This window comes from Rhineura floridana, chromosome 3, assembly GCF_030035675.1.
Source record: "Rhineura floridana isolate rRhiFlo1 chromosome 3, rRhiFlo1.hap2, whole genome shotgun sequence".
In the NCBI taxonomy this organism is placed as follows: Eukaryota; Metazoa; Chordata; class Lepidosauria; order Squamata; family Rhineuridae; genus Rhineura; species Rhineura floridana.
In genome coordinates this window covers 145,140,061-145,163,182 of record NC_084482.1, presented here as the reverse complement: position 1 = coordinate 145,163,182, position 23,122 = coordinate 145,140,061, and the positions used below count along the sequence as shown (strand labels likewise).

The 23,122-nt window shown below is 43.3% G+C and overlaps 1 protein-coding gene across 13 annotated transcripts in view; it reads left to right on the top strand.

Moving 5' to 3' along the window:
• Positions 1–6,135: 6,135 nt before the first annotated feature.
• CHDH (choline dehydrogenase) overlaps positions 6,136–23,122 on the top strand; it is an 84,229-nt gene continuing 67,242 nt past the window's right edge. For 5 of the 13 annotated variants that reach the window (XR_009761483.1, XR_009761482.1, XR_009761480.1 and 2 more), the window contains exons 1-4: positions 7,050–7,267; positions 14,175–14,963; positions 16,591–16,742; positions 17,372–17,467. Coding sequence is in view for 9 of the 13 variants with exons in the window: in XM_061618221.1 (XP_061474205.1) it covers positions 7,159–7,267; positions 14,175–14,963; positions 16,591–16,742; positions 17,372–17,467 (1,146 nt within the window). In the remaining 4 variants the exon portion in view is untranslated. The other 8 variants (XM_061618229.1, XM_061618224.1, XM_061618222.1 and 5 more) reach the window with 8 other exon arrangements.

The window sequence follows — 23,122 nt, the reverse complement described above, 5'->3', positions numbered from 1 at the left end:
CAACAAGTGGATTGGACTGTGAAAGACCAACCGAAATTGTGTTTGCATTTTGACACATTTGTAGGGCAGTATAATATCTCAGAGAGGAGGTCAGGTCTCCTGCTCCCCTGGTGCATTCACTATAGCTGCCCAATTTCCCTGCTTTTTAAAGTTTGATAGAAATATCTGTGGGCTATAGGTACATTCTTAACTTGCAAAGTTTTTTGCCTATTAGTGAATTTCCCTGCTTTTTAATCTGAGAGGTAAGAAATGGGATCCTGTCAAGCTTGCTGAGAATGGATGGATCATTTGCATGCTTATTGAGTTCAGTGGGATTTACTCCCCTGCAATCATGCTTAGGATAGGTAAAACTGACCACAGGGCATCGGGAGGGGAGGAGGAGGGAGGAGAGGAAACGCAGAGGGGAGGACTGGGATTGGGGCAGGCAGGAGGGGGAGAGGAGGAGAAGGACAGGTTTGACCATTTGCATGTTTATTGAGTTCAGTGGGATTTACTCCTGTGCAATCATGCTTAGGATACGTAAAACTGACTGGGGGGAGGGAGGGAGGGCTGGAGTGGGCAGGGGAGGAGGAAGAAGGAAGAGGGGGGAGGAGGAAGGGAGAGGAGAGGAGAGGGGAAGGAGGGGAAAAGCAGAGGAAGGAGGGGAAATGATCATTTGCATGCTTATTGAGTTCAATGGGATTTACTCTTATGTAATCATGGTTAGGATAGGAAAAACTGACCATGGGGGAGGAGGAGGGGGGAGGGGAAGGAGCGTATTGGAGGGGGGAAGGAGTGCATTGGAGGGGGCAAAGGAAGGGGGAGGGGAGGGCAGGTTTGATCATTTGCATGCTTATAGAGTCCAATGGTATTTACTTCCGTGTAATCATGCTTAAGATAGGTAAAACTGACCATGGGGAGGAGGTGGAAGGGGTAGGAGGGGATTGGAAGGGGATGGCAAGGGAGGGGCAAAGGAAGGGGGAGGGAAGGGGCAAGTGGGAGGGGATAGGAGGGAGAAGGGAGGGTGGGTTTGATCTAGGGTTGGCAGGCTCAGGGTCTGAGAATGATTCTGTATATCTAAGAGAAGAGAAAATTCAGCCAAATACAGATGTTCTTGCAACACTGTAAGGGGAAAAACCACAAGGTGAAATTCTCCCTTCCCCCTGCACAACTTTTAAAGATACAGAAGACCTCTTGGAGGCTGGGCCTGGCAACCCTAGTTTGATTTTTTGCATACTTTTTGAGTTCAATGGGATTTATTTCTGTGCAATCATGTTTGAAAATGAAAATGGACTGCCTTCAAGAAGACCAGACTTATGGCGACCCTTTGAATTGGGTTTTCATGGTAAATGGTATTCAGAGGTGGTTTTACCATTTATTTATTTTATTTATTTATTTATTAGATTTTTATACCGCCCCATAGCCGAAGCTCTCTGGGTGGTTCACAACATATAAACATCCAATACAATTAAAACATTATTAAGCAACTAAAAATGCAAAACAAATTATACCAAAAACCCAAACATAATTAAACACATAGACAAATACAAACTCAATACTAAATATTAACTGTTAAAAAAGTATTAAACTAGTTGAAATATTAAGATGTTAAGATGTTGAATATTAAATAGTTATATATTAAAATGTTAAAATGTTACAATGTTACAATATTAAATGTTAAGATGTTAAAATGTTAAAATGCCTGGGAGAAGAGGAAGGTTTTTACCTGACACCGAAAAGATAGTAACGTTGGCACCAGGCGTACCTCATCAGGGAGAGAATTCCATAGTTCGGGGGCCACCACTGAGAAGGCCCTTTTTCTCGTTGTCACCTTCCGGGCTTCTCTCTGAGTCGGTACCTGGAGGAGGGCCTTTGATGTTGATCGCAGCGTACAGGTAGGTTCGTATCGGGAGAGGCGTTCCACCAGGTATTGTGGTCCCAGGCCATGTAAGGCTTTATAGGTTAAAACCAGCACTTTGAATCGAGCCCGGAAGCATATAGGCAGCCAGTGCAAGTGGGCCAGAATCGGTGTTATGTGATCGGACCTCCGAGTCCTTGTTAACATTCTGGCCGCTGCATTTTGCATGAGCTGTAGCTTCCGAACCGTCTTCAAAGGCAGCCCCACGTACAGTGCATTGCAGTAGTCTTTTACCATTGCCTTCCCCTGAGGCTGAGAGGCAGTGACTGGCCCAAGGTCACCCAGTGAGCTTCATGGCTGTGTGGGGATTTGAACCCTGGTCTCCCAGGTCCTAGTCCAATACTGACCTGGGGGAGGGGCGGGGAGGGGGAGGGGGAGATTGGGTGGGTGGGCACTTGGCAGAGGGGAAAACCCTTTCCTTTCCAAAAGGAAAACATTGTGAACAGTATCATTCTTTTCAGGGTTTCCCCCACCTTTTTATTCTACAGCAGGCACATGTAGCCTCCCACCCAAATTTAAACCAAAGCTGTCCCTGGCCACATCCACACCAGGCCTTTGGAGAGTCATGGCTTCTCTCACAGAATCCTGGGAAGTGTAGTTAGTGAAGGGTGCTTTGAGGGTAAAGTTGCTCGCAAGTTCATTCTACAGTGCAATGACTGCTGCAACTTCTTGGGAACCGTTTCAGTTGATGCAGCCTGATGACGTGGACAAGGTGCTTGCGACGATGCAGCCAGCAACGTGTCCTTTCGACCCTTGCCTTTCTTGGCTTATTAAAGCTTGCCGAGGGGGTCTGACTGAGTGGTTCCAGGATGTAGTCAACTCATCATTGCAGGAGAGAATGGTTCCAGCTGCCTTGAAAGAGATAGTGATCCAACAACTCCTGAAAAAGCCCACCCTGGACCCATTGGTTTGTGACAACTACAGACCGGTTGCAAATATCCCTTTTTTAGGGAAGGTGATTGATTGAGAGGGTTGTGGCGCAGCAACTGCAAGTACTCTCGGATGAAAAAGATTATCTTGACCCATCCCAGTCTGGGTTCAGGCCTGGTTATGGGACTGCATCAGCCTTGGTCACCCTGATGGATGACCTTTATCGGGAGAAGGACAGGGGGAGTGTGATCCTATTATCTTACTTGATCTCTCAGCGGCTTTTGATACCATTGACCATGGCATCCTTCTGGGCCGACTTGGTGAGATGGGCATTGGAGGCACTGTTTTACAGTGGTTCCGATCCTATCTCCAGGGTCACTCTCAGAGAATAGCATTGGGTGACTGTCTTTCGGGCCCCTGGCAGCTGTACTGTGGGGTGCTGCAGGGTACCATCTTGTCTCCCATGCTGTTTAACATCTATATGAAGCCCTTGGGAGCAGTCATCAGGAGCTTTGGGGAGAGATGTCAGCAGTATGCTGATGATACCCAGCTCTATTTCTCCGTAACATCTGAATCAGGAGAGGTCGTGCAAGCTCTGAACCATTGCCTGGACTCGGTGGTGGGCTGGATGAGGGCCAATAAACTGAGTCTGAATCCTAGCAAGACAGAGGCACTGTGGGTTGGTGGTTCCTGAGTTCAGATAATTGGTGAGTTGCCTGCTTTGGATGGGGTTGTACTCTCTCTGAAAGAGGAGGTCTGTAGTCTGGGGGTACTCCTGGATCCATCTTTGTTGCTAGAGGCCCAGGTGTCCTCTGTGGCTAGGAATGCCTTTTACCAGCTTCAGCTGGTAAGACAGCTACGGCTGTTTCTGGACCGGGATAGCCTAACCACTGTTGTCCACACACTGGTAACTTCCAGGGTAGATTACTGTAATGCGCTCTATGTGGGGCTGCCCTTGAGGTTGGTCCGGAAGCTGCAGCTGGTGCGAGACTGCTCACTGGGGCAGGGTATTGCCAAAATGTCACCCTGCTGCTGAAAGAATTGCATTGGCTGCCCATTTGCTACCGCACCAACATCAAGGTTCTAGTTTTCGTGCACAAAGCCCTATACAGCTTGGGACAGGATACCTGAAAGATTGTCTTACCCCTTATATACCCAGCCGATCACTGCACTCTGCAGGTGAGGGCCTCCTGTGGATACCATCTTATCAGGAGGTTCGTTCTGCACAACAAAGGAAACGAACCTTTAGTGTGGCGGCACCTACCCTGTGGAAATCCCTCCCCTTGAATATTAAGCAGGTGCCATCTCTGCTATCTTTTCCGTGCCTTTTGAAGACTTTCTCCTTTCAACAAGCCTTGTAAGATTAGACCTATCCTTGAATATTAAGCAGGTGCCATCTCTGCTATCTTTTCCGTGCCTTTTGAAGACTTTCTCCTTTCAACAAGCCTTGTAAGATTAGACCTATCCTTGTCTGCGTCTGTGTTAGAATTGCTTGTTAATTTTTTTTAATAATGTTTTAAACCCTTTTTTAAAGATGTTTTTAAAGCTTTTTTTAAAAAAATGTTTTTAACATTGTTTTGTTTTAATGTATTTTAAAGTCTGTTTTTATGATGTTTTAAAGTGTTTTTAGCGCTTCTGTTTGCTGCCCTGGGCTTCTGCTGGAAGGGTGGAACGTACATACATACATACATACATACATAAATAAGGCTGGTTAAGTTGCAGATCTCTGCCTAAAAGCGAAACCTGCTGAAAAGCAGAACTCCTTCAATAAAATGCAGCCAACGCCCGAAAAACGCCATAAAAGTGGAACAAGCACCGTATGAGTGAGGCCTTACTCTAATTTTAGCCGCCATATTAGCGGAATGCCGAAAAGCGGGGCCCTACTGTATATATAAATAATACCAGTCTCTCTCTCTCTCTCTCTCTGTCAAAGAACATAGACTGTGGCCTACAAAAGCTTATAACAACAGTTGTGAATACAGTAAAGTACCAAGGACTCTTTGTTTTTATTCTTCATGGAGACTGAGAGACTCCCCCCCCCCAATTGTGACAAAATGGTTACTGTCCCTGTAATATATGTTGAAGATTTTATTTATATTTAATATTATGGAGGCTCTCGACTTTCCTAGTTTGGTTTTTACAGCTTTTCAGTTTGTTGGGCCCAACTGAGGCCTTGCAGTCTGTTGCTTCAAAGAAAGAAAGTAGACTGAGCCGGGGTTAAGGGCTATGCCACCTTGTGACAGCCATAGGCCCTTTAAGGCAGGGTATACATTCTTAATAAATAAATACACAAACAAATAAATATTGGAAAACAGGAACAAAGCCCCAAAGAATATGGAAACTGCAGTATGACACAACAGAAAGGTGGGGCAGTTCTGTGCTACAGCTACTGTTGTAGCCAAGTCCATAATGTGAGTATGTCAATACTACCTGGCACTGGCTACTGGGGGTGGGTGGGTGCTGAACCCCCCCCAAAGAATCCAGAGGGGGCTTGAGCCTCACAGCCCCCCCTCCCCAGTTTTTGGCTATGCCTGGCTATTCCTCCTGAGCTCCCCAGACATTACTCTCTGTTAAAGGCTGGATCTGTCCTGGGTCCCCTAAACTAGCCTCATGCCTGTTGAAATAAGGTTCATGTGCCAGTCCAGTCAGCTTCCGTATGTGAAATGAGGAAAGGGGTGCCTTTATATGTTACAGTTATATACATTTATATACATATACATATATACATATTCAACCAAATAAATATATATGGATTTTGTTTACTGGCACTAATACTACCAGTTGGATGAGATCCAGACTGTTAGTTGAATTTAAAACCCATCGCAACCGTTGTGAAAAGTTAATTCTACTGATCTCAATGGAATCTAAATGCAATTTGCTTAGATCCAACCCTGTATGTAAATCTTCCCAAATCATAGCTAAGGGAGCCAAACAGAATACACTAAGAGAATGCGAGCGCCAATATTTTTGCGTTACAGTACAAAGGTGTTCCTTTTAGTCAGTTTGAGGAGCCCCTATATTAAATGCTTTGTAATGCACATATGAAGTTCATTCATTTGTTGTTCATAATGCTCTCCATACATTTTCAAGTCCATGGGCAAACGAAACACAGGAGTTTTGGAAATGCTGGGAAGGTATAACTCAAGTGTTTTACCCAATAGTTTTTAGCATGCAAAGCAGCTGCTGGTGGCTTCAAAAGCAGGATACGGGTAGTGTACTTTTTGGATAGGAGAACGCGGAGCCGGGGTAAGCTGCGAAGGAAAGAGTTACAGAGATTCACCTCGGCCTCAGGCCCTGAAGCCACTCTAAGCAGTTGCTCTACTATGATAAAGGATAAAGCCACTGGGGAAAACACTTATTCTGTCCCACCCTGCATAGTTTTAAGGTAGAAAACATACAGGAACAATTTGTGCAGTACAGCAGGGCATGATTTACATAAAGCTTTTTCAAGTTGTAATTCAACAATGCTTCCTTTCTGTGGAACTAGTAAATTACTCTTTCCTAGGAATCGGCTGTAGTGATCTCACCCTCACCCGCCTCAAGAATGTAGAAGGCGAGGTAGGTGAGACGAACACATACAATCACTAAAGAAACCACTGAGGCCAGCCGGAAAATCTTGTATTTTGAGGCATTTCGGTGCGGGTGAAGTGCAACTCGGGACACAATTTTGTTATTCATTCGGCGCAACGCTCGCCTTTGTTCCTCCCCTCACGCAGAGCGACGAAGAAGGCCACACTCCTCTCCCCACAGGATTCCAGGGGGCACTTGAATCATTGCAGAGCACGACCCGAAATAGAGAAGGATTTTTTATTATTTATTTATTGGGTACAAGGGTTCAGGCCAGCCCCCTCGGGAACCCGCCTATTTCCAGTGCCTGACTGTTTGCTCTTTGGACTGGTGAACTGCCCATCAGCTAACCCTTCGAAAAAGTTACGCATTGGACCACGGGAGAAGAGGAATGGGCGTGTGAATGCGTGTGAGAGCACGGAAGGGTCGGGAAACGGCAGAAGAGGCGCAGGTGCCCTCGGGAACTGGAAAGCGCGCGACGGCCTTAGTTTGTGTGAGTGAATGGAGGCGCGTGGGGGAGGGTTGTACTAAGTGCTGTTGCGCTGAAAAAGAGCCTGTCCGAACTACAGCCTGAGTGCTACAGTCGCTAAGGCGGGAAAAGGGGACAGGCTGCAGCGGGATGGGGGTGGAGATAGCCAAACATACGAGGACGTGACGAATGAGCGCGCGGGTGTGTGTGAATGGAGAGTTACCACAGTAACAAGCCCTTTCCCCCGTCCACCACCTTGCTTCAAAGGTCTTCTGTCAGCGCTCAAGCCGCAACGTCAGCCGGTCCTAAAAATAAGCCACGGGCTGGAAAAGGACAAGAAAATCTTCTGCTCCTTATGATCCCAATCACAGCGACATTCTGCCTGACACAGCAGGTTTCCCTCAGCATATCCCACTCAGATTATTTGGGGGTTCTCAAAGCAGGGACCATTCTCCTTAATGTGGGTAAGATCCTTGAAAGTAGGAAACATATGTAGGGAGAGGCTGATAAAAACTGGTGTCTTTTTTGTGCCTCATTCCTGCTGTAGATAGCCCTCTTATGCCCCTTTTGCAATGTGCACAAAAGAAATAGCTAATACATTGCTTGCTCTGGCTCTCAGTTTGCATCTGGAACCTTTCTCTTCTCAAGTGCCATTAATTCTGAGGGATGTCCCTAACCTAAACTCATTTTTAAATTGCCCCTTGACAGCTTTGCAAGCCTCTAATTCTTATTGTGTTCAAATGGATTTGCCTATTTCCATACTCTTCCTGCAGAAGTCACACACATGCTAATGTGTGGACACTAAGGGAGTGGGGTCAGTGATGTGTCAGACACCAGGACTGGGGCTAACAGCTATCAAAATGTGAGGAAAAAGGGAGTGGGAAGATTAAGCTAGATTCAATTACTGTACGTCTGCTTGGAAAGAAGTAGGATAGCATCCCACCCCATCCCACTTAACTTGGAGCACTGAATAAGAAGTAATGTTGAAAATGGCTCTGCATCTTATGCATGCAAGGTAACCTGGATGTGATTCCTGCCAAATTAAGATTTTTGAAAGCTTCTTCACAGCTTTCCTCAGTTTGGTATTTCAAATTGAAAATGTTTCCTGTCTAGGAAAAGAGGAACTTACAGCTTTGTGAGGGTGCTGAGAGTTCTCCCTAAGAGATCCCTAGCCCCTCAAAAAACTTCATTATCTAGATTATTTTGAAGAAGAAAGCATGACAATCAAGTTCCATGATAGTTGCAGTAACTTGTACACATTAAAATAAACTCAGTTTTTCATCGTTATTATGAAACCAACCAGCGTCATGATTTTTTAAATTTATTTTTTTGACTTCAGAATTATCCTGTACTCCTTCACCATACACAAATTCTGTACAATCATTTTTAGTCAGTGCATAGGTATTAGGGAATGTAGTTTATTTCAGAAAAAAATTGTTCTGTAAAATAGACATGATCTGAGATGATGCACGAAGTGTCTAGTGCTGACAAAACTACAGAAACATCCCACCTATGTTGAAAATTGTGGAATCTTGTGCTTAATACCAAATTGTATTCTGGAGGATTTTGCAAGAGTCTGACTAATTTGCATACCTTAAAATAATCTGTTAATCCACTCCTAAAATAGCCAAATTTAGATCCTGTGGTACTGGACAGTTACCACCCAGTCTCTAATTTGCTATTTGGGGGCAAGGTATTAGAGCGAGTGGTGGTCTTCCAACTCCAGACAGTTTGGAATTATTGATTATTTGGGTCAATTTCAGTATGGCTTCAGGCCCAGTTATGGAACAAAAATGGTCCTTGTTTGTTCTGAAGGATGATTTACACCAGAGAATGGACATGGGGAATGGTATCATGTTAGTTCTTTTAGACCTCTTAGCAGATTTCAGTATGATCGGCCATGGTATCCTTCTGGATTGCATGTTAGGGTTGGGTTTAGGGAATATTGTTTTTCAGTGGTTCCAGATTTCCTGGATGGGCATACCCAGATGGTGATGCTGAGGGACTCTTGCTCTTCACTGGCTCCTTTGACTTATGGCTGGGGTGGGGAACCTCAGTGCCGTATGCTGTTCTCTGTTTGAGCCTCAGTACTTTTCCAGGGTAGACCACCCCTCTACATATCACTGGCCCTGCTTCATACCCTGGACCCATTGGTTTGTGACAACTACCGCCCCGTCGCAAATACCTCCTTTTTAGAGAAGGTTATTGAGAGGGTTGTGGCGCAGCAATTGCAAGTACTCTTGGATGAAACAGATTATCTTGACCCATTCCAGTCTGGGTTCAGGCCTGGTTATGGGACTGAATCTGCTTTGGTTACCCTGATGGATGACCTTTATTGGGAGAAGGACAGGGGGAGTGTGACCCTGTTATTCTTCCTTGATCTCTCGGCGGCTTTTGATACCTTCTGGGCCAACTTGGTGAGATGGGTATTGGAGGCACTGTTTTGAATCCTAGCAAGACGGAGGCACTCTGGGTTGGTGGTTCCTGAGTTCAGATAATTGGTGAGTTGCCTGCTTTGGATGGGGTTGTACTCCCTCTGAAAGAGCAGGTCTTTCAGACCTGGGGGTACTCCTGGATCCATCTTTGTTGCTAGAGGCCCCGGTGACCTCTGTGGCTAGGAATGCCTTTTACCAGCTTCAGCTGGTAAGACAGCTACGGCTGTTTCTGGACCGGGATAGCCTAACCACTGTTGTCCACACACTGGTAACTTCCAGGGTAGATTACTGTAATGCGCTCTATGTGGGGCTGCCCTTTAATGCGCTCTATGTGGGGCTGCCCTTGAGGTTCGTCTGGAAGTTGCAGCTGGTGCAAAATGCTGGAGCGAGACTGCTCACTGGAGCAGCGTATCACCAACATGTCACCACGCTGCGGAAAGAATTGCACTAGGTACCTATTAGTTACAGAACTAAATTCAAGGTTCTAGTTTTGGTGTACAAAGCCCTATACAGCTTATTTATTTATTTATTTGATCTATATCCCGCCCTTCCTCCCAGCAGGAGCCCAGCTTGGGACCAGGATACCTGAAAGACCATCTTATCCCTTATTTACCCAGTTGATCACTATGCTCTGCAGATGAAGGCCTCCTGCAGATACCATCGTATCAGGAGGTCCATTCTGCACAACATAGGAAGTGGACCTTGAGTGTAGTGGCACCTACCCTTTGCACTTCCCTCCCTTAAATATTAGACAGGCTCCATCTCTGTTATGTTTTTGGTGCCTACTGAAGATCTTCCACTTTCAACAACCCTTTTAAGTAAGAGATCTTATCCTAGTCTGCGACTGTGTTGGAATTGTTTTTTAATATGTTTTTAATGGTTCTTTTTTAAAAAAGATGTTTTTCATGCTTTTTTAAATAATGTTTTTAAAGATGTTTTGTTTTAATATGTTTTAAGGATGTTTTATTTTTATTTTTTATTTTTTTTCAATAATTTTTATTCAGATTTTCATAAAACATACAAGACAAAATCATAAAACATTCAAAGACAAAAAACAAAATCAAAAATAGTTAAACAAAAAGAAAAAAAGAAAAGAAGAAAAAAAAAAAAACAAAAATAAAAAATAAAGAGTAAAATATTGACTTCCCATTTGTCAAAGATCAAATCAGTTATAAGTCTATAATATATAGCAATCCTGTCTCTTAAGTCATATTATAAAATCACTTTCCTCCAGTAGTTATCTTACTTAATCATCAAATCTCATAAACATTACTTTATTCTTTCCACAAAAAGTCAAAGAGAGGTTTCAATTCTTTAAGAAATATATCTATCAATTTTTTTTCCAGATAAGCATATCGATTAATCCATCTCATTACTAATTATGATAATCTTATTGTCATAACCATAGTCAAAATAAACATTTCAATTAATCCATCACATCAGAATCTGTTAGGTTCAGTAATTTCAGTAGCCATTGTTCTATTATCTCTATTAGTTCCATTTTCCATCTTCCATCTTCAGTAGTCTTGTTAAGTCCAGTAATTTCGATATCCAATCTTCCATTATCAGTATTCCATAATAATCTTGCTGTCAAAGCCATAGTCGTATAATAAGAGTCTGATGGGAATTACCTCTATCCCAAATATTTTCTTGCCATCCATTCTGAATAAGTTGCTGAAATACTGCTGTAAAATCATATCTCTGTTCTTTTTTTCAAAATACACTGGGTCATCTCTTAAAAGTTTTTCCATTGTCACATGGCTGCAGTTAATTCCATAGATTTTCTCTATATTGGGCTCCATCACATCATTCCAGTCCAGAAGATAATCCATGCCATTGATAACTTTATCTCTAGAGTCTTCATTAATTTCTTCAGAGATAACATTGAGTTCCAAACAATAGATTTTATTTCTAAAGTCCATAGACTCCAAATCTTGTTCCTGTTCCACGTTTGTTCCAATCTCCGGGATCTCCTCTCTCACAGGGACCCCTATTCCAGTCTCCAGGGTCTCCTCTCTCACAGGGACCCCTATTCCAATCTCCGGGGTCTCCTCTCTCACAGGGACCCCTTCCAGGGTCACCTCTCTCACAGGGACCTTTATATCTTTAATCTCCTGCTTCATTTTACTCAATTCAATTTTCGTTATCTCAATCTCATTCATTATTCTCTGAAACATAGTTATTTCCAGATTCTCAGCCACTTTCTTAATTGCCATTTTAAAAGAAAAATATAGGAAAACCACTTCTTATTTCAGCAACAATTGGGTTAATACTCCAAACTTGGTGACATCACAGTATAAACAGAGCAGACAGCCTTATCTCTCCAATAGTTAAGTAAACAAAATGCAGTTCCCAGGATCGAAGCAATTAATGGCAATCGTCAAGAAACAGATTCGTCAAAATAAAATAGACCAAAAAGAGAGTAGTCTCAAAACAGTATAATATTTTTCAAAATAAAAATCTGGAATAGAAATCCCTCTTCTGTGTGTATCTTTAGAATGCAAATCCAGGACAGCTTTTTGCAACAAAAACAGAGATAAGCTATTAATTAGTGCGTAGCAGAGAGAAGTTACGGCTCCCCAGTGAGATGTCAAAAACCGATCAATCTGGCAAATCTCTTTTAAACAGCAACAATTTAAGTCAAGTAAAAGAAAAATATAGAAAGAAGGGTGCTTGCCTGTTAGTGCGTTCTCTCTTAGAAGATAAGGTGAACGTTCGCTTTATCAGATAGAGCTTGCTGTTGAAAATCCGTCCCACCTTCGTCGGCTGGACCTCGTCCCATAAATTAATGAGATCTGGTCGTCCCAACAAAAATAGGCTTTGAGGTTAATCTCTTCGTTTCTCCCTACCCGGGAGAAGTTTAATCAGTCAAAAAAAAAAGAAAAAACTGACTGATATATCTGAATAAGCTTCTTTTGAGGCAGGAGCCCGTCTCAAAAGCAGGCACAGGCTAAGTCACCCTTCCCGGAAGTCCAAGGATGTTTTATTTTTAATATATCTTAAAATCTGTTTTTATGATGTTTTAAAGTGTTTTAGTGCTTTTGTTTGCTGCCCTGGGCTCCTACTGGGAGGAAGGGCGGGATATAAATCTAATAAATAAATAAATAAAATAAGTGTTTTTGCCTGGCAAGAATGTGTTCTTGAACTCTGATAATGCTTTTCTTGCTTTTTTGGATAGAGGACAGAGAGGGGATGCGAGTGTGTGTAGATACTAGTACAGAGGTAAAATTTAATTGTTTTGCCCACTTTTGCCTTTGGCCCCACACACCGCTGGCATGTGGCCCTCGGTGGGTTGCCCCAAAGAGAATTCAGCCCTCAGGCTGTAAAAAAGTTACCCCTGGTTTATAGGGTTTTCTCATGATTTTTAACACCTACATGAAACTGCTGGGGGAAATCATCTGAAGGTCTGAGCTGCAAAGTCACTAGTATGGTGATGGCACATAGCTCTACCTTTTCCATCTTTTGATTCCAGGGAGGCTGTGGAAGTGCTAAACCAGTGTCTGGGGGCAGTTCAGAGATTGATTAGAGAAAACAAACTGAGGTTAAATCTGGGCAAGCAGAAGCACCTTTGCATTGGGAGGTCCCTTGCTCCAGAAGGATTACAACTGGTGCTACGGAATGGGGTAGTACTTCCACTAAAAGACCAAGCCTGTAGTTTGGGAGTGCTCATGGACTCAGCACTGTCTGAGGGAGCCTAGGTGGATCAGGAGTGCATTTTATCCGCTTCTGCTGGTACACCAACTGTGGCCCTATCTGGAAAAGACATACCTAGCCACAGTGATCTGTGCTCTAGCTTGCATTAAACTTCTGTAAGGCATTCTATATTTAAATATGGTCTGGAAACTTCAGCTAGTTCAAAATGCAGCTGCCAGAGTCCTGATGCGAGTATGGTGATTAGCTTCAGTAACACCTGATACATCAGCTGCGCTGACTTCCAGTGTGTTTTCAGCTGAATTTAAAATGCTGGTTTTAACCTTTAAAGCTCTAAATGGTTTGGGCAACACCTATTTGTTGGGCTACCTGTACCTGTACCATCTTGCCCACACTCTGATATCTCAGTTGGAGTCTCTCTTGTTTTGTCTGCCCTGTAGGTCTGTGAGGGTTTTCTTTGTACTGGCTTCGCATCTTTGAAACTACCTGCCAGTAGAGTTGCAGTAGGTGGCTACACTCCAGGGTTCTTAGAAGGCCTTAAAAACCTATTTGTTCCAATCAGTTTTCCCTGAGTAATTATGTCATGTTGCTGTGTTGAGGCTAAAATACTATGTTATGGAGGTTTTGAATAATTTGTTTGTTTTTCTAACACCATTTTTAAAATAATTGCAGTTTTTAATTGTTGTAAGGTGCATTTGGCAGGCCAGGCCTGGAAAAACAGCATAGAAATGTTCTAAAATAATATAATACAGCAACACTGAGCAGGCACAAAAGAATCAGAAAGTAAAAGCTAATGTTACTTTTATCAATAGGTGTATGAACTGTTATCCTGAATTACAACTACAGGCACATCATGGAGGGTGGGATTGCAAACAGTGAGGTCAGAAGAAAATAAAGTGCAGGAAGTACAGACAGAGATAATTACACTATTGTGGCTATTCACAAAACAGTTGTTGGTGATAACACAGACATCCTAGCGCTGAAAACAATAGTCTTGGATTTGATGAAATGGACTCTAGTCCAGAAAGCTTATGCCATAATAAATTTGTTAGTCTTTAAGCTGCCACAAGACCCTGTTATTTTTGCTGCAGCAGAGGGGTAGTTACTCCTCTGGAAAGTTATCAGCCCGGTAGCCCTGAAACTGGTCATGGTTTTGCTTCTACTACTACAGAATTAAGACATAAAATTTTGGTTCAGATCATATATTTACGTAACCATTTATTTAGATTCATCCTTTTGAGTTATACTTCTTTTAATTATTAAGATCACTTTTCTCTTTTACTAGGTACCCTGTATACCAGAAGACACACACAAGAAAGTATGCCTTATGTAATCAAAGATGTTCTAAAATGCGGTTTTGCTAGTCAAATGCATCGAATAGGAACATTATTAATTAAAAAACATGTACTGAAAAATTCTGAAGCTTTCGGTGTACAAAAAGTGAACACTGCACGGGCTTTATCTCAAGTTAGTTCCAAGAACGTGGAGTCTTTCAGTTATGTAATTGTTGGAGCCGGATCTGCAGGATGTGTGTTAGCCAACCGATTGACTGAAGATCCTGACAGCACTGTTAAACTGCTGGAAGCAGGGCCTAAAGATACTATTTTAGATAGCAAACTATTACTGTGGAAGATTCATATGCCTGCTGCTCTAACCTACAATCTTTGTGATGAGAAATACAACTGGTATTACCACACAACCCCACAGAAGCACATGGATAATCGAATTATGTACTGGCCCAGAGGAAGAGTGTGGGGTGGATCCTCATCCCTCAATGCTATGGTGTACATTCGGGGCCATGCAGAAGATTACAACAGGTGGAGTAAGGAGGGGGCTGTTGGATGGGACTATGAATTTTGTTTGCCTTATTTTAAGAAAGCGCAGACTCATGAGCTGGGTGCTGATCTGTATCGAGGTGGGAATGGCCCACTTCATGTGTCAAGGGGAAAAACAAAAAATCCTCTTCATCGTGCATTCTTGGATGCAGCTCAGCAAGCTGGGTACCCTTTCACAGAGGACATGAATGGCTTTCAACAAGAAGGTTTTGGTTGGATGGATATGACAATACACAAAGGTTAGCCTTAAAATGTTCTGTTTGTAATCATCTAGTTACCAAACAGTAATGTAGTCTTCTATATAGACTATCACAATGTTTTTGAAACTGCACTGAAAAGTCCAGGGATTCCTTAGACCAGCCTTTCCCAACCAGTGTGCCTCCAGATGTTGTTGGACCACAACTCCCATCAACCTCAGCCAGCATTGCCAATGGTCAGGAAAGATGGGAATTGTGGTCCAACAACATCTGGAGGCACAGTGGTTGGGAAAGGCTGCCTTAGACGTTTATCAAGGATTTCTCAGTAAGATCAGTATTGATGAACAAGCTTGACCAAAAGACTGCTTGCCCACTACTGCAGATCTTTCTCTGCACTGTATGCCTATATCAGGGCATACTGGTCCTGGTCATACTCCCAGTTCAAGCAGGACAATTGTAGGCCTCAACTGACTGTACCATACTAAATATTCTGGAATCTGTTGCAACTCATAGGGGTTCCATAACAGAAAAGATGATATAGAAAGGGTTCCCAAAGTGAATAAAGTTTGAAACCACTGACCTACCAGAATGCCACAGCACTTTTCTTTTAAATGAAGGAAACAGTTGTCCATTTGAGCATGATTTTTAAGCATGATTTTTATGTCAATGCATGTGTGACTATGGAAACAGCAATCTTGTGTATAGGTAGCCTAATGCACTGTATTTCCAAGTGTACCCTTTCTTGGCATGGAAGGGATGTGGCATGGGGTCTTTATATGTGACCAAATGGGCAGGATTAAAATTGTGTAAATTAATGTAGGGTCCTGAAGTTCCCATCTGCAGTAATATCAGAGGAGCCTAAATAATTGAAAAGTTCTCATTGGCTCACCCCAACACTTCCTCTTTTCTTTCCCTCCCAGAATCTGTGCCATGAGGGTAGGCATTCAGGGATGAAGCTGAACATTACAGTAATGTTCAAGGCTGAAGCAGGGGTTGCTACTGGGTCAGTTTAGGGTAGCAGAAATAAGTTTGATTGTATCTATTTTAGTTCCCTTCTGGTAAACAACTTACTGGCTGAGAGTGTATGCTAGCTAATAGCCAGCATTCATGTGCAATAAATAAACTCTAGAATAAACTTTGACAGTCCTTTTAAGCACCTAGTTTGTGTTTAATTCTTACATGTAGATACGTACTTCCCCCCCCCCTTTTGGCAAGGTACTGTGCACCCAGTCCTCAAAACTACAACTGCTCATGACCCTTCCTTCATATCCTGCATAGATGATCAGCACTGTCAGCTGTTGGAATGGAATAGGATGCTTGTACTGAATTCTAAGAGTATAGCAGTAGACATAGAGTGTTCTGTTGTTTTTTTGATTCTGCAGATTGGGGCAGAACTTCAAGAATATGCTCAATTCACACAGCTTTCTACCCAGTCCCTCCCGCCCTATAGCAGTTTTTTTCTCTTTTTTTGGCTTATTATATATGGGAGGTGTGTTGGTAAACCTGTTTCAGTGGACATGTTAATGGATCACCAGTTGCTGGATTGGAGCAACTATTTTAAAAGAGAATATAGAATAACAAAACAACAAGAAATACATTTATGTAGCACTGAAAAGGTACACATTGTTTTGATTACTGCTGCTGTTAAATGAAAATTTATATTTTGTAGGTCAAAGATGGAGCACAGCTAGTGCTTACCTTCGTCCTGCATTATCACGTCCAAACCTATCAGCAGAAGACAGTACACTTGTAATAAAAATTTTGTTCAAAGGGACCAAAGCCATTGGCATAGAGTATGTTAAAAATGGAGAAAAGAAAAAGGTAAGATCTTTTACAATTTCCTATCCAGAAAGAAATGTCTGAAAATGTTAGATTTTTAGATGTGATAAAAACAAATTATTACTAGAGCAGAGTTATAGTGAGGCTACTCTGCTTTGAAGTAGTTAAATTAGGAAAAATGAAGTTCATGTGAACCCCCTAATTTATACAATTAACCATGGGCAACTCTGAAACAGTGTGGTAATGGAGCAGTATGTATGAGCACCCAGTTATACTAAGGCCTGCTTGGTTTGTATCATCCCTCTCATCCACTGCAGTCCTTTTATGAGAGTCCATGTAGATATCAGCCAGCTAGAGCTTGTTATTATTCTTTTAAAAACTTATATGCCATCTACTTTCTGAGGAACTTAAGGTGGCTACCATGTCTCAATACAAAGACAATATTTTAAAATATCTAGGAACCCTCAAGTTAAACTCCCATCTTAACAAAATAAAATAAATCACAGTAATAATTTTAACATAGCCAAGCACCAGACAGAAAATAATAAGCTGAAGGCTTTTGAATAGGAATGCATTTACCAGCAGCCTGAAATCAAGGCCTGGTGCAACTTGATTGGTAAAGCATTCTACAGATTGAGTGCCACCACAAATGCCCTAGGACTGATTCCCAGCAGGTGTGCCTTGCAAGGTTGAAGGATCTGGAACAGAGCCTCAGAAGATGTTCAGAGTATGTGAAGAGGGACATACAGAAGGAGACAGTCCTTAAGGTACTTGTTGGAAGTGGGGCAAGAGCAACTCCTGTTTTGTTCTTTTGTTTATGTTCCAGAAGGGAGATAGAGTTAGGGTCCTCCAGATGGATAGGCTTGATTACCTTTACCTGTGATGCTCTGACTTCCTTATGTCGCTAGACTGATAATGTCTTAAGGGAAGCTTATCTGCCCCTCCTCCTTCCGCCCTTTCCTCTCTTCTTCAACTGTCCGGGAGGGAGGAGATACCTTTGTCTCTGCTCTCTCCTAGCCATGAGGTCAACTCCCACACCTGGGCTTTGTACCTCCAACTTAGTTAGTTAGTTAGAACTAGGTATGCCTTTCTATCTACAGTGTATTTCTATAAATAAAGTAGCTTTTCTTATTTTATTAAGTCTTAAGTCTCAGTGATCCTGATGCAGGGTAAAAGCCTGCCTTCTTAGGTAAACTCACACACACACTGGCACGCTCGCATTTCAGTCCGCTGTTACTCTCTGCTGTGCTGCTTAAACAAATTTAGCACCAGCAGCAAGGGTTATGGACCCAGCAAACTAAATTGAATTGCAAGTTGTGCCTGAAGCTATAAAAAGGCTAAGTGCTGTGTGTGATTTACAAGCGAGACTTTAAGTTAAAAGGAAAAGCAGAACGATAGGAAAGGATGGCTGAACAATCAACATTTGAGAGATGCATCCCAAGGCTTGAAAAGGACAACTACGGATTGTGGAATTTGAGGTTCACAGCGCTGCTGGAAGGGGAAGATTTCAACGGAATTCTGACTGATCCTGAACCCTTGGTGGAGGATGAGACTGCTACGGCATCCTGGAGACATAAGCATGCAAAAGTGAAGTCTCTGCTTATTTCTGCACTATCAGATGAGGCACTAAATGTTTGCATAGGATGTAACAATGTAAAACGTGTGGGAGAAACTACAAGAAGTATATGATAGGAGATCAAAGAACCACATAATGTATCTTTAGGAGTTGTTTTCTCTGAAGCAGACTGCTGTGAGAGGGAGCCTGAGTGTATATGTTCAAAAGTTTACAGGGCTACTCGCTAAACTCCAGAGATGTGGGAAAGATCTAGATGATGATATGAAAAAGCCACTGCTTCTGAGCTCTCTCAGTGACAATCATAGATTAATTTGCTGTGCACTAGAAAATTCTGACCAATTTATTTATTTATTAAATTTATATACCGCCCCATAGCCGAAGCTCTCTGGGCGGTTTACAACAGACAAGACATCTGACATACAATTAAAACCGCATGTATCAAGCAGTTTAAAATAAATTAATTATATCAAAAAATTAAAAACATAATAAAATACATACTATAATACATATTAAATACTAAAATGCCTGGGAGAAGAGGAAGGTTTTTACCAGGCGCCGAAAAGATAGTAATGTTGGCGCCAAGTGGACCTCATCAGGAAGGGTATTCCATAGTTCGGGGGCCACCACTGAGAAGGCCCTTTTTCTTATTGTCACCTTCCAGGCTTCTCTCTGAGTAGGCACCCAGAGAAGGGCCTTCGATGCTGAGCGCAGTGTACGGGTAGGTTCATATCGGGAGAGGCGTTCCATCAGGTATTGTGGCCCCATGCCGTACAAGTCTTTATAGGTTAAAACCAGCACCTTGAATCGAGCCTGGAAACATATAGGCAACCAGTGCAAGCGGGCCAGAATCGGTGTTATATGTTCGGACCGCCTGGTCCCAGTTATCAGTCTGGCCGCCGCATTTTGCACGAGCTGCAGCTTCCGAGCCGTCTTCAAGGGCAGCCCCACATAGAGTGCATTGCAGTAGTCTAATTTAGAGGTCACCAGAGCATGGACAACTGAAGCCAGGTTATCCCTGTCCAGATAGTGGCGTAGCTGGGCCACCAGCCGAAGCTGGTAGAAAGCACTCTGTGCCACCGAGGCTACCTGAGCCTCCAGTGACAGGGATGGTTCTAATAAGACTCCCAAACTACGAACCTGCTCCTTCAGGGGGAGTGCAACCCCATCCAGGACAGGTTGAACATCCACCATCTGGTCAGGGGAACCACCCACTAACAGCATCTCAGTCTTGTCTGGATTGAGCTTCAATTTATTCGCTCTCATCCCGTCCATTATCGCAGCCAGGCATCGGTTCAGCACCTTGACAGCCTCACCTGATGAAGATGAAAAGGAGAAGTAAAGCTGCGTGTCATCAGCATACTGGTGACAACGCACTCCAAAACTCCTGATGACAGCACCCAGCGGCTTCATGTAGATGTTAAAGAGCATGGGGGACAGAACTGACCCCTGCGGGACTCCATATTGGAGAGCCCAGGGTGTCGAGCAATGCTCCCCAAGCACTACCTTCTGAAGACAACCCGCCAAGTAGGAGTAGAACCACTGCCAGGCAGTACCTCCAACTCCCAAATCCACAAGTCTCCCCAGAAGGATACCATGGTCGATGGTATCAAAAGCCGCTGAGAGATCAAGGAGAATCAACAGAGTTACACTCCCCCTGTCTTTCTCCCGACAGAGGTCATCATACAGGGCGACCAAGGCCGTCTCCGTGCCAAAACCGGGCCAGAAACCCGATTGAAATGGATCCAGATAATCAGTCTCATCCAAGAGTGTGTGGAGCTGGTCCGCAACCACTCTTTCTAGGACCTTGCCCAGGAATGGGACATTTGCTACCGGTCTGTAATTATTAAGATTTTCTGGGTCCAGGGAAGATTTCTTCAAAAGTGGTCTCACTACCGCTGCCTTAAGGCAGGCAGGGACCTCTTCCTCGCGCAGGGAGGCATTTATCACTTCCCTGGCCCAGCCAGCTGTTCCATCCCCGCTAGCTTTTATTAGCCAAGAGGGGCAAGGATCCAGCACAGAAGTGGTTGCACCCACTTGTCCAATCACCTTGTCAACGTCCTCAAGCTGCACCAAAGCATGAGTCAGATTATATCATATTTAAAAGACCAGGATTTTAAAGAAAGACGGGAACTGGAGACTGTGTTGGAGCAAGCAAACTTTACTGTGGGGAGAAACAAACAAACAAAGGGTAGCAACATGAGTCATCGCCCAAATCCACAAAAGGACACAGACGGAAGTTCTGTTTTAAATGCGGCTCTCCAAAACATCCTCAAAGAGAATGCAATAGGTGGCAGACAACAGTGAGGCCTGACGTTAACAAAGGCAAACTGAAGTGAGAGAAGCCCCTAGGCAGACTGAAAAGCCGAAAAGAGAGGCTTCAGGTTACCATGTGTCTGATGAGAGGAAAGATGATTGCAAAAACAGATTTTTAATTGATTCAGGATCCACCTCACATCTTGTAATTGATAAAAACCTGTTTAAAAGTTTTAAAAATCACAAGCAAAACATATTGACAACATCTGGACAAATATCCTTTTGTGAAGGAATAGGTACAGTAGAATTGCTTTGCAAAATGCCAGATGGCCAAAGACAACTTGAACTTAAGAACTGCCTCTATGTTCCAGATTTTAAAGACAACTTAATAAGTGCTACTAAGATAATGGAATTAGGAGGTGAACTTTATATGAGTGGAGAATTTTGTCATGTTTTAGATGAAGGAGAATTATGTTGCACTGTAAAATTGAAAGATGTACTTTTACGTTTAGAATATCTTGAAATTATGCATGCAAATGTGGTCAAGGAAACCAGTAATTCTGAATGTTTGCATATCTGGCATAAAAGGATGGGACATGCCAGCTTAGCTAGAGTCACAGCTCTAGAAAAGGAGAATTTGGCAAGAGGCATTAAAATGGGACAGTGCAAATGTACACAGACATGTGAATGCTGTATTAAAGACAAAGAGTGTGAAACCAAAATTTCCTAAGAAAAGTGAGAGGAAAACCAAAAAGCCTCTAGAATTGATTCACACTTATCTTTGTGGGCCAATGAAAGTGCCATCCCAGGTTGGAAATTTATACTTGCTGACTTTTATAGATGACTACTCTATTTATTTTATTTATTTATTTGTTTCATTTATAAACCGCCCATAGCGAGTAGCTCTCTGGGCGGTGTACAAAAAAGTTAAAATACAATATATCACAATAAAATCAGCCTACAAACAATGAACACAAGCAGCAACAAAAGAAAGTAGGAAATTTAAAATTATAAAATTAAACGCTTAAAATGCCTGGGAGCATAGCCAGGTCTTAACCTGGCGCCGGTAAGATAGAAGCGTAGGCGCCAGGCGTACTTCTTCGGGGTGGCTGCTCCACAGTTCGGGGGCCACTACAGAAAAGCCCCTAGATCTAGTAACTGTCCTCCGGGCTTCCCGGAGGAGGGCCTTAGATGCTGAGCGAAGTGACCGGGTAGGTTCATAGCGGGAGAGGCGTTCCACAAGATATTGCGGTCCCACGCCGTGTAAGGCTTTATAGGTCAAAACCAGCACCTTGAATCTGGCTCGGAAACAGATAGGTAGCCAGTGCAAACGGGCCAGAACAGGTGTTATATGCGCTGACCGGCTGGTCCTCGTCAGCAGTCTGGCTGCTGCGTTTTGCACTAGCTGGAGCTTCCGAACTGTCTTCAAGGGCAGTCCTATGTAGAGCGCATTACAGTAATCCAGCCTAGAAGTTACCAGAGCATGAACAACTGAGGCGAGGTCATCCCTGTCCAGATAGGGGCGTAGCTGGGCTACCAGCCGAAAGTAGTAGAACGCGTTCCTTGCCACCGAGGCCACTTGCGCCTCAAGAGACAACGAAGGATCGAAAAGAACCCCCAGACTACAAACCTGTTCCTTCAAGGGGAGTGTAACCCCATCTAGAACAGGGTAAACATCCACCATCTGGGCAGGGAAGGCATTCACCAACAGTGTCTCAGCCTTGTCTGGATTGAGTCTCAGTTTATTAGCTCATCCAGTCCATTATCGCGGTCAGGCAATGGTTCAGCACATCCACAGACTCACCTGCAGAAGATGAAAAGGAGAAATAGAGCTGCATGTCATCAGCGTACTGGTGGCAACGCACTCCAAAACTCCTGATGACGGCACCCAGAGGCTGCATGTAGATGTTGAAAAGCATGGGGGACAAAACCGACCCCTGAGGGACTCCACAATGGAGAGTCCAAGGTAGTATACTCTAGGTATACTACAATGTACCTGCTAAAGTAGAAAAATCAAGTACTTCAAAAACTGAAGGACTATGCAACAAATTTGGCAGAAAGCCACAGATAATAAGATCTGACAGTACAGGGGAATATGTGTCCATGACTATGCAAGACTTTCTCTGTGAGGAAAGCATAGAGCACCAGACTACAGTTGTGTACAACCCAGAACAGAATGGGGTCATGGAGAGAATGAACAGGACCCTTGGACAAATGATTCGTTCCTTGTTTGCAGATGCACAGTTACCAAAGAAGTACTGGGGAGAAGCTGCGGTTACTGCCACCTACCTGCAGAACCGACTTCCTGCATCTGCAACCAACAAAACACCATTTGAACTATGGCATGATAGGACACCAAGCGTGTCTCACCTTCATGTATTCAGGTGCAAGGCCTTTGTGCACATCCCAAAACAAAAGAGGTCAAAACTTGACAACACTGCCAGGGAAGTAATATCCATTGGATATTCTCCAACACAGAAGGGATACCGAGTCATAGATCCCAAAACTGGCAAAGTTGAAGTATGCAGAGCTGTCCACTTTGAAGAAGGAAAGTGCACACACCGACCAGAAGGGGCACAACACCAAACAGATG